This window comes from Pelobates fuscus, chromosome 5 (assembly GCF_036172605.1).
Source record: "Pelobates fuscus isolate aPelFus1 chromosome 5, aPelFus1.pri, whole genome shotgun sequence".
In the NCBI taxonomy this organism is placed as follows: domain Eukaryota; kingdom Metazoa; phylum Chordata; class Amphibia; order Anura; family Pelobatidae; genus Pelobates; species Pelobates fuscus.
In genome coordinates, this window is record NC_086321.1 from 301,666,807 (window position 1) to 301,679,327 (window position 12,521).

Genomic DNA, 12,521 nt, shown 5'->3' on the forward strand with positions numbered 1-12,521 from the left:
TTCCACATCCTAATTGTTCTTACAGTAAAAAAACCTTTCCTTTGCATTTCTTTTTTCTTCCAGTCTAAACGCATGGCCTCGTGTCCTATGTAAAGTCCGGTTTGTGAATAGATTTCCACACAATGGTTTGTATTGGCCCCGAATATATTTGTATAATGTTATCATATCCCCTCTCAGGCGACGTTTTTCTAAACTAAATAGGTTTACATTTGTTAACCTTTCTTCATAGTTGATATTTTCCATTCCTTTTATTAATTTTGTAGCACGCCTCTGCATTTTTTCTAGTGCCATAATATCCCTCTTTAGAACAGGTGCCCAAAATTGCACAGCATATTCAATATGTGGTCTTACCAGTGATTTATAAAGAGGCAAAATGATGTTCTCGTCCCGAGAATGAATGCCCTTTTTCATGCATGACAATACCTTACTGGCCTTGGCCACTGCTGATTGACATTGCACATTGTTGCATAGTTTGTTGTCTATAACAATTCCCAAGTCCTTTTCGTGTGTTGTTATCCCTCATTGTAGTTCAAAGAGACTGTATTAATTGGACTACAGAGAAACATAGTCACAGTGAACATAGATAGGTTTTGCACTTTTCTTAATATTTTTTTTATGAGACTCATAATTATAATTTAAAAACATACACCTCTCAATTCCAATTGAAATATACCAATTGCTTTTATATGTTTTTATATATTTAGTTTAACCATCTTCCATTATTTTTTTCCGTTAAATATCCATTACGGTTGTTTACTTAACCAGACTAGCGGTATTCCCGAGCGTGACTCGGGGTTAATTTTCGCTGCCAGAAGCGGTAACCCCGAGTCACGCTCGGGGTAGATAACAGAGCTGGCAGCGGAGTCTCCTTACCTTCTCCTTGCGATCCAGCGATGTCCCCGCACTGTGATTGCCGGTGAGAGCCCCGGCGGATGCCTCCATCTGACTTCCTGGTTCCCTCTCTGTGAGCCGCAGAGGCTCATGGGGGCGGAACTGGGCGGGTAATTCAAATGTTTCAAGCATAAAAGTGACACACACACATAAAGTTAGGTGATACAGTGAAATCCTGTCAGATTACATTGTATCACCTCAGATTTGACACAGTATCACCTCAGATTTGAAATTTGATCATCCTACACTGCCCTGCCTGCCCTTTTTGCTGTAATTTCTGCCCATAAAATAAATTTTTTACCATGGCATCAAAGCGTCACTTTAGCATCTCCAAAGCGGGTTTGGATCAGATGAGTGACAGCGGCAGCGACACAGAGCCCCTCGCAGAATTGAGCGACTGCGATAGCGATTCGTGGCAATATTCGTCATTCGACTCTGACAGTGAACAGAGAAGTGGCGACAGCGACGATTCTGCACCCGAGCTCAGTGATGTGCGCACTTGGTGCCTTATTGATTGCGGTATGGATGAGGTACCGCCACCAAGATTTCCGTTTACTGGATCACCTGGGATGAAAGTAGACGTTGAGCACAATGATCCTTTGGCATACCTAAAATTATTTTTCACAGATGACGTCATTGAAAAGATTGCCACGGAGACAAATCGCTACAACGAGCAGCAATCAGCTACTCTGCATAGCAAGTTTTCCAGGAACAGAAAATGGGAACCAGTATATTATTTATTAGATTATAATTCATGATTTTATGTTTCGAACTTTATCACATCTGAGAGTACTTTTGGTCAGGTTTAAGAAAGTAATTACTGGCCTACAATACATAACACCAAATTTCCATGCAAAAAAATGGTACCGCTTTTGGTACAAAATTCCTGACATAATCATACCGCCAGGGAGGTTAAAGATATACACTCCAAAACCAACTCCTGGATAACCATTAGATTTTATCTAATACCAACCCTTTTTTTGCAAATCAGGGGGATTTTTAGTGGAGTCCCTATTATTTCCAGTTGAGTGGTTTAGACTGCCATACCACTTACTCTAATATTGAGATTTCTAATCTCAACTTCTAATCCACATGCATTCCTGTGAACCTCTGTTACACACTCTTTTTTATTTTTAATTTTTTTCTCCATACATACAAAAAGAAATTGACCAGTACAATAAACATATACAACATTAAACATTAAACTGTACATTGACAAATGTATGTTGCACATGGATTTCACGCGTCAGTTCAGGGAGAATAATCCTATGGTGGATATTAACATGAATCAATCAATATATTCAGGTATTTTTGTCAAACAGAGCCTTTTTTTTTCTGCTGCTGAATTATACCACTTAAAACCACCCTCCCACCCAAAGTCTAGCTATTACTACTTTTGTGCCAGTCAAAACATGTACAAGTAACTGCACAACCTCCTTAGGAAGTTTATTATTAAAAAAAAATGTCAAATGGATACTTCCAGTGCTTTATTCACCCCAGTAATTCCAAATACTTATATGCTATGTTCTAGAGTTCCATAACAATAGTACATTTCCACCATACATGTAAGTTGCTCCCTTTATTTTTATTACTTCTCCAGCATAGATCTAAACTCTGTGGGCATTACTTTTATTTTATTTGGAACCCAGTACTACTTCTGCATTACTTTAAATTAGATTTCCTGAATATTAATGCAAATAATATATCTAAAGGTGGTATTAAATGCTTGCCGCCATTTTTCTAGTGTAATAGTACATTGAAGATCCACTGTCCATTTGCCAATCGCTTGACATGCGCATAGTGGCCTTATCGGCATACCCAGCTTAACTTTAATACCCACTCCCATTAAAACGCAGACTACAATTTAACATTGGAAAATATTTGTCCACAGCTTTATTAGCATATATAAAAAACATAAGGTCATTGCCACCTCCAAACACACGCTACTTAAATGTCCTTCGCCCACCACGTGTAATTAACCCAGGCAATGACCCACACATATACAAATGATCCATAATATGACAGAACTTCATAACATAACACATAACATGCCAACGCCGTGTCTGGCGCCATTGACTTGGAGGGAGACAGACACGGGAGTAGCAACACGTGATGGAAGAAAGACCAGAAGTTCTATTTTGGACAGGTTGAGTTTAAGGAAGTGAGCAGTCATGCAATTGGAAATCGCGGAGAGGCAATCAAAGACACGAGTCAAGATGGGCGGAGAGAGATCCGGAGAGGACAGGTAGATTTGCGTGTCATCTGCATATAAATGATAATGGAAGCCAAAAGAGCTGATGAGTTTACCAAGGGAGGCAGTATAGATGGAGAACAGTAGGGGACTAAGGACTGAATCTTGGGTGACACCAACAGAGAGGGGTTGGGGAGAAGATTCAAAGCCAGAGAAAGAAACACTGAAAAAGCGCTGGGAGAGGTAGGAACACCAGGAGAAAGCAGTATCTTGTAGACTGAGATTATGGAGAATGAGAAGAAGCTGTTGATGATCAACAGTGTCAAAGGCAGCAAAATGATCAAGTAGAATTACGATAGAGTAATGACCGCAAGATTTAGCAGCGATTAAATCGTTGGATACTTTGGTCACAGCTGTTTCGACGGAGTGACAAGCGCGGAATCCAGACTGAAGCGCGTCAAGCAGAGAGTTGGATTCGAGGAAGTCTGTCAATCTCGCATACACAACTCTCTCAAGGATCTTGGAGGCAAACGGCAGTATTGATATAGCGCGGTAGTTGGATGGGGAGTTGGAGTCGAGGTTGGGCTTTTTCAGAATTAGCATTATGGTTGCATGCTTGAAGGGTGAAGGAAATGTGCCAGAGGAAAGGGAAAGATTGAAAATTTTAGTGAGAGGAAGAGCAGAGTGCGGATGAGATATGAGGGAAAAACCATTGAAAAAACAGCCCAGGAGATGATGACAGCCCGGATGGACCGGGAACAGCCTAAAAGCCAACTCCACATCAGCTTTGCCATGAGAGTGCCAGAGCCTGCTTTCCTCACCAACTCAACCGCATGGTCGAATGACGCATGGGAAACAAAACAGAGCTCTGCGCCGATGTCATAGTTGATTGAGGACACTTTAGGGTACGACAAGTGGTGTATCAGACTAAACTTACCCTTTTCTTTCTTAGGAACAACCCCCAGTGGCAACCCCCAGGTCCCCAACTGAAGATACCACAAATGGCCCCGCCATCCTCCCTAGCTGCCTCCTTATATACTTAAATAATTTTTCTCGCACTACCATGGGGTACTGAAGGACCGAATTGCTAGTCAAAGGGACAATCTCTGTATCTTATTCCGACTATACCATATTCACACAAATTATCACACATATTTAGGAATCTTTTCATTTGTTGTTCCAACAGGGGTTACCCCCCATCTAGAAGGATTTTCCATAGTTGCTCACTCTCCTCTATAACATTTCTTCTTTCAGGGATGATACCAGTGGGATAGATGAATAACAGGGACTGGCAGGGAAGGGGTTGCCAGAGGGATGGGAAGACAGCAAAGAATGGCAGGTAAGGGGTTACCAGAGGTATGTGTGGATAAAATGGACTAGGAGGGAAGGGGTTACCAGAGGGATGGGTGTATAACAGAGAATGGCAGGGAGGTTTTTTTTCCAGAGAGATGGGCGGATAACAGGGACTGTTAGGGAAGGGGTTTTCCAGAGTGATGGGCGGATAGCAGGGACTGGCAGTGGCAGGTAAGAAGTTACCAGAGGATAAACGGGACTGGCAGAAAAAGGGTTACCAGAGGGATTGGCAGGTAGCAGGGACTTCCAGGGAAAGGGTTAACAGTTGGTAGTGAGGTTGACTGGCAGGGTCTCGAGGGGAAGGGGTTAATAGTGGGTAGTGAGCTTGATTAACAGGGGCTCAAAGGGAAAGGGTTAATATTGGGTAGTTAGGTTGACTGTGAGGGTCTGGAGGGAAAGGGGTTAACAGTGGGTAATTAGGTTGGTTTACGGGCTGGAGGTGGATTTATCACATATGGGGTGGCTGGGTACAGGAGGGAAATATCAAAGAAAGTAGGAAGGGAAGGAAAACAGAATAAGGCTATGAAATACAAAGCTATGAAATAAAAAGAAACCATTGAAAAGAGAAGTAAAGACAATGGGGAAACAAATACTATATTACACATACTGTGCTTAGCTAGTGATGCACCGAACTGTTCGCCGGCGAATAGTTCCCGGTGAACATAGCATGTTCGCATTCACCACGGCGGGCGAACATATGCGCGGTTCGATCCGCCTCACAGTCAGCAGACACATTCCAGCCAATTAGCAGCAGACCCTCCCTTCCAGACACTCCCACCTCCTGTACAGCATCCATTTTAGATTCATTCTGAAGCTGCATTCCTAGATAAAGGAGGGAAAGTGTAGCTGCTGCTCATTTGATAGGGAAATGTATAGCTAGGCTAGTGTATTCAGTGTCCACTACAGTCCTGAAGGACTCATCTGATCTCTGCTGTAGGGACAGCACCCCAAAAAGCCCTTTTTAGGGCTAGAACATCAGTCTGCTTTTTTTTTGTGTAATCTAATTGCAGTTGCCTGCCTGCCTGCCTGCCAGATTCTGTGTCAGGCTCACAGTGTATACTGTGCCCACTTACCCAGTGCCACCACTCATATCTGGTGTCACAATAGCTTGCATTTAAAAACAACAATTTTTTTTCACTGTAATAGATTAATTAGCAGTTAGTTGTCTGCAAGTGTCTGCGTGTCAGGCTCACAGTGGATACTGTGCCCACTTGCCCAGTGCCACCACTCAAATCTGGTGTCACAATAGCTTGCATTTAAAAACAAAAAAAATGTTTTCACTGTAATAGATTAATTAGCAGTTAGTTGTCTGCAAGCATCTGTGTGTCAGGTCAACAGCGTGAACTCTGCCAGTGTGCACAGTGCCACTCATATCTGGTGGCACAATAGCGTGCATTTAAAAACAAAAAACTTTTTTCACTGTTATAGCTTAAATAGCGGTTAGTTGTCTGCAAGCGTCTGTGTGTCAGGCCAACAGCGTGTACTCTGCCAGTGCACAGTGCCACTCATATCTGGTGGCACAATAGCGTGCATTTAAAAACAAAAAACTTTTTTCACTGTTATAGATTGAATAGCAGTTAGTTGTCTGCAAGCATCTGTGTGTCATGCCAACAGCGAGTACTCTGACAACCTCTGCCAGTGCACATTGCAACTCATATCTGGTGTCACAATAGCGTGCATTTAAAAACAAAAAACTTTTTTCACTGTTATAGATTGAATAGCAGTTAGTTGTCTGCAAGCGTCTGTGTGTCATGCCAACAGCGTGTACTCTGACAACCACTGCCAGTGCACATTGCCACTCATATCTGGTGTCACAATATCGTGCATTTAAAAACTAAAAACTTTTTTCACTGTTATAGATTAAATAGCAGTTACTTGTCTTCAAGCGGGTGTGTAAGGCCAACAGCGTGTACTCTGCCAACCTCTGCCATTGCCCATTGCCACTCATATCTCGTGTCACAATAGCGTGCATTTAAAAACAAAAAACTTTTTTCACTGTTATAGATTGAATAGCAGTTGCTTGTCTTCAAGCGGGTGTGTCAGGCCTACAGCGTGTACTCTGCCAACCTCTGCCAGTGCACATTGCCACTAATATCTGGTGTCACAATAGCGTGCATTTAAAACCAAAAACCTTTTTTCACTGTTATAGATTGAATAGCAGTTACTTGTCTTCAAGCGGGTGTGTCAGGCCTACAGCGTGTACTCTGCCAACCTCTGCCACTGCACAGTGCCACTCATATCTGGTCCCACAGTAGCTTGCACGCATAGTACCACTAATCCGCAGGGGCCATCGTGGTCGTGGTGCTGTGATTCCCTTTTGCCCTAGAATAATGCCCAGTTTTCAGAGGCCACGTACCCTGAACTTGAAAAGTTCTGAGGACACAGTTGACTGGCTAACACAGCACACCCAATCTTCTACAGCTTCCGCTCGGAACCTTGACGCACCATCCTCCTCCAGCTTAGCTTCGGGCACCTCTCAAGATACCACTCACCTGCCGCCACCACCAACACTAGCAAAACAGCCGCTTCACTTGGTATGTTATTTACACATCCGTTTGAAGAAATGAGTGATGCGCAACCATTATTGCCAGAGAATGTAGATAACAGGGATATGTCTCAGGCAGCACCATTACACTCATGGACGTACGGTGTGATGATGATGATGTTGTACCCGCTGCTGCTTCCTTTGCTGAGTTGTCAGATACAAGTGAAGCGGTTAATGATGACGATGCGTCCATGGATGTCACATGGGTGCCCGCTCGGCAAGAAGAAGAACAGGGGAGACAGATGGGGAGACAGAGAGGAGGAGGAGGAGACGAGTTGGAAGCAGGGGGAGATCGTCGCAAGGAGCTAGTGGCACAGTCAGACAGCATGCATCGGCACCCGGGGTCAGCCCGACAGCACGCCAATCAACGCATGCTGTGTCCACCACCAGAATGCCGTCATTGCAGAGCTCAGCAGTGTGGCATTTTTTTTGTGTGTCTGCCTCTGACAACAGCGATGCCATTTGCAACCTGTGCCAAAATAAATGTGGGAAGTCCAACACCCACCTAGGTACAACTGCTTTGCATAGGCACATGATCGCACATCACAAACGTCTATGGGATCAACACATGAGTACAAGCAGCACACAAACTCAAAGCCGCCATCATCCTCCTGGTCCAGCATCTTCAGCCACGTCAAAGACCGCTGTCCTCCTTGGCCCCTCTCACCCATCCGCCACTCCGTCTCTCGCCTTGAGCAGTTCCCGCTCATCTGCCCACAGTCAGGTGTCTGTCAAGGACATGTTTGAGCGTAAGAAGCCAATGTCAGAAAGTCACCCTCTTGCCCAGCTCTGGCTTGTCTGAACTATTAGCCCGCCAGCTTTTACCATACAAGCTGGTGGAGTCTGAGGCGTTCAAAAAATTTGTGGCTATTGGGATACCGCAGTGGAAGGTAGCCGGACGAAATTTCTTTGCACAAAAGGCAATCCCCAACCTGTATTCGATTGTGCAAAAGGAAGTAATGGCATGTCTGGCACACAGTGTTGGGGCAAGGGTCCATCTGACCACTGATACCTGGTCTGCAAAGCATGGTCAGGGCAGGTATATCACCTACACTGCGCATTGGGTAAACCTGCTGACGGCTGCCAAGCATGGAATGCGTGGCTCTGCAGAGGAGTTGGTGACACCGCCATGACTTGCAGGCAGGCCTGCTGCCACCTCCTCTACTCCTCCTACTCCATCCTCTTCCATAACCTCCTTGGCTGAGTCCTCTTCTGCTGCTGCGTCTTGCTCCACATCAATGGCACCCTCCCCCAGCTCCCCAGGTACTATTCCACATCCCGGATACGGCAGTGTCACGCCGTCTTGGGTTTGACTTGCTTGAAAGCAGAGAGTCACACCGGACAAGCACTCCTGTCCACCCTGAACGCACAGGTGGAAAAATGGCTGACTCCGCAGCAACTGGATATCGGCAACGTTGTTTGTGACAGAACAAATTTGTTGGCGGCATTGAAGTTGGGCAAGTTGACACATGTGCCGTGCATGGCACATGTGTGTAATCTGATCGTACAACGCTTTGTGCATAAGTACACAGGCTTACAGGACGTCCTGAAGCAGGCCTGGAAGGTGTGTGGCCATTTCAGGCGTTCCTACACGGCCATGGCGCACTTTGCAGATATCCAGCGGCGAAACAACATGCCAGTGAGGCGCTTGATTTGCGACAGCCCGACACGTTGGAATTCAACACTCCTAATGTTCGACTGCCTGCTCCAACACGAAAAAGCCGTTAATGAATATTTGCATGACCGAGGTGCTAGGACAGCCTCTGGGGAGCTGGGAATTTTTTGCCACGTTACTGGACGCTTATGCGCAATGCCTTTAGGCTCATGCATCCTTTAGAGGAGGTGACAAACCTAGTCAGTCGCACCGAAGGCACCATCAGCGACATCATACCATTTGTTTTCTTCCTGGAGCGTGCCCTGCGAAGAGTGCTGGATCATGCCGTAGATGAGCGTGAAGAGGAAGAGGAAGAGTTGTGGTCACCATCACCACCAGAAACAGCCTTATCAGCATCGCTTGCTGGACCTGCGGCAACGCTGGATGAGGATTGTGAGGAAGAGGAGTCAGAGGAGGAATGTGGCTTTGAGGAGGAGGAGGAAGACCAACCACAACAGGCATCCCAGGGTGCTTGTTGTCACCTATCTGGTACCCGTGGTGTTGTACGTGGCTGGGGGGAAGAACATACCTTCATTGAGATCACTGAGGAGGAGGAACGGGAAATGAGTAGCTCGGCATCCAACCATGTGCAAATGGGGTCTTTCATGCTGTCGTGCCTGTTGAGGGACCCTCGTATAAAAAGGCTGAAGGAGAACGACCTGTACTGGGTGTCCACGCTACTAGACCCCCAGTATAAGCAGAAAGTGGCTGAAATGTTACCAAATTACAACAAGTCGGAAAGGATGCAGCATTTGCAAAATTTATTAAAAAGTATGCTTTACACAGCGTATAAGGGTGATGTCACAGCACAACGGGAATCTAACAGGGGAAGAGGTGAAAGTAATCTTCCTTTTCCCACGACCACGCCGGCAAGGACAGGACACTTTAAAGACGTGTTGTTGATGGAGGACATGGGGAGCTTTTTAAGTCCTACGCATCGCCACAGCCCTTCGGGATCCACCCTCAGAGAACGACTCGACCGACAGGTAGCAGACTACCTCGCCTTAACTGCAGATATCGACACTCTGAGGAGCGATAAATCCCCTTGAGTGGGTGTGCAGGCTTGACCTGTGGCCTGAGCTATCCCAATTTGCGATCGAACTTCTGGCCTGCCCCGCTTCAAGTGTCCTGTCAGAAAGGACCTTCAGTGCTGCAGGAGGTATTGTCACTGAGAAGAGAAGTCGCCTAGGTCAAAAAAGTCTAGATTACCTCACCTTTATTAAGATGAATGAGGGATGGATCCCGAAGGGACTGACAGTGGGCGATACATTCGACTAAAAAAGGCATGATGAGATGAGCTGCCTTGGGCTAAAAATAGTGACCCTATGTAGGAGGACCAGTCCTTATTCTGCTCTGTGTCTGTGTGTATCAGGGTCCCTGAGGACAGGTGTCAATCCATATCTGCCAAGTGACCCTATGTAGGGGGAACAGTCCATATTCTTCTCTGTGTCAGTGTGTATCAGGGTCCCTGAGGACAGGTGTCAATCCATATCTGCCAAGTGACCCTATGTAGGGGGAACAGTCCCTATTCTGCTCTGTGTCAGTGTGTATCAGGGATCCTTAGGATAGGTGTCAATCCATATCTGCCAAGTGACCCCATGTAGGGGGAACAGTCCCTATTGTGCTCTGTGTCAGTGTGTATCAGGGTCCCTGAGGACAGGTGTCAATCCATATCTGCCAAGTGACCCTATGTAGGGGGAACAGTCCCTATTCTGCTCTGTGTCAGTGTGTATCAGGGTCTCTGAGGATAGGTGTCAATCCATATGTCAAGGTGTGAATATGTCATATGTCAGGTGTCAATCCATATCCATTGTGATTTAGGAATGTTAGGTGATATATGCCCTTTATGGATTAAAACCAGACTCTGCATCAACTGTGTAATTTCCCATTGGAGTTTTGCCATGGATCCCCCTCTGGCATGCCACAGTCCAGGTGTTAGTCCCCTTGAAACAACTTTTCCATCACTACTGTGGCCAGAAAGAGTCCCTGTGGGTTTTAAAATTGAAGTCTATGGCAGTTCGCCCGGTACGCCGGTTCGCGAATGTTTGAGGAATTTCGCGTTTGCCGTTCGCGAACCGAAAATTTTATGTTCGCGACATCACTATGCTTAGCTCTAGCCGTGTCTCTGTGGTGCAGTACACTACAGAAAACATAGAAACTATCTACAGGTATTTGAGTTGTTAAGCTTTAATTTAAGCTTAACTTGTTTAGCTGCCTGGATTGTCCCTTTCAATTTTGTATTTTCCAGATCATTTCCCAACAATTGCCTTTTAGTACATAATCTTGTTATATAGGTAAGTACACATCAGATTAAAAAAATATTTTTTTAATTCGGAAAATGTGATTTCTTTGGGACATTAGATGGGACAATATTTTTTTCATCCCCCTTACTCATGATAAAAGGTGCTGAGACTAGGTTGGTAGAAAATAGTTCCCCTTACCTTTTCCTCTGCCATAATAAATCCTGAGCATGGTTTGCATTCTGATGCTAGAAGAAAAACGCAGAACAATGTTAGAAAAAAATAAAAGAAGATAGTGGCAATCTTATTTTGTAAACTGGAACTATTTCCTGTCCCTTGACAGATTATAAAGATAGACAGACAGACAGACAGAGAGAGGGGATATATAACAATAACATGCATGCAGTATAGAAAATTATTAACAACAAAGTTGTCTGGAAACAATAAACCAAGAGACTAAAGATCACATTTGTGTCATATACTTAACGGGACACTATAGTCACCAACACAACTTTAGCATAATTAAGTAGTTTGGGTGTATAGATCACTGCTTAATGTTCTACTGTCATGAGTCAAATCACCTTTGTTTCTGTTTAAATAGCCCTAACCAAACCTCCCATGACTGTGACTGACACAGCCTGCGTGAAAGCAAAATGGTTTCATTTTCAATCTGGTTTGCTTACTTTAAAAGTTCTTATCTCCTGCTCTATACATCGAACATTAATTACATAAAGGAGGTTTCTGCAATGTCTAGCAAGCTATTAACAGGATATAATACATGTTAAATTAATAGCATTTGCAATATAGTAAGTGTAATCATTACATGGCTCTTTACATGAGTATTTAGGAATGCTGTGCAAGTGCCTAAGGTTGTATAAACAAAGAAATTATCTACCATTAAGGAGTTAAATTAAACAGTGAGACTGCAGGGGCTGTACACCAAAATTGCTTAATTAAGTTAAAGTTGTTTTGGTGACTATATTTCCTTCTCAATTTGAAATTCACTTTGGATTTTCTTTGAATACTCTTTAGTGAATAACTGTGTGAGACTGTGCTTGGTGGAGATGTGCACAGGTGAAAAATTTGAAAGCGGAACAAAATTTGGAATGCCGTTATGCCTAAGGATACCAAATTAGGGCACTGTTTAGAAAATAACTCACGAATTTGGTATCCTTAAAAAGAGTAAGCCCACATAAGGATATCAAATTAGATAAATATTTTTTTTTTTTTATATATTTTTTATTTTTACTTTAATTTAATTTCTCTGTATATATATATATACTTTATAGGCAGTGTTCCTCGCTCTCTTTTGTTCTCAACCAAATTAGATATCCACTTAACACAGCTGAAATATGAAAATTAATTAAAAACAAAAGGCTTTTAGAGCTGTTTAGCAGAAAACTCTCTAATTGGATATCCCTATGTGGGATTGTCATAATTAAGGATACCAAATTAGGAAGCAATCTACTAGACAGTGCCCTCCCTAATTTAATACTCTTAAATATAGCAATCACACATAACAGAACTTATACAATATGTACTTAGAAGTTATTATTATTTTTGGCGTTTACAGAGCACCAACTTATTCCGCTGTGTTTTACAATATTATAAAAGGGGGAAATTTAACAAGGAATTAGTCAATTACAA

The 12,521-nt window shown here is 43.8% G+C and overlaps 1 protein-coding gene across 1 annotated transcript in view; it reads right to left on the reverse strand.

The window, feature by feature from the left end:
* The window catches only part of LOC134612215 (uncharacterized), a 262,613-nt gene that overhangs the window by 62,896 nt on the left and 187,196 nt on the right, over positions 1–12,521 (reverse strand). Inside the window, exon 2 of the mRNA XM_063456565.1 lies at positions 11,076–11,122. Coding sequence (XP_063312635.1) covers positions 11,076–11,122 — 47 coding nt within the window. The remainder of the gene's footprint in view (positions 1–11,075; positions 11,123–12,521) is intronic.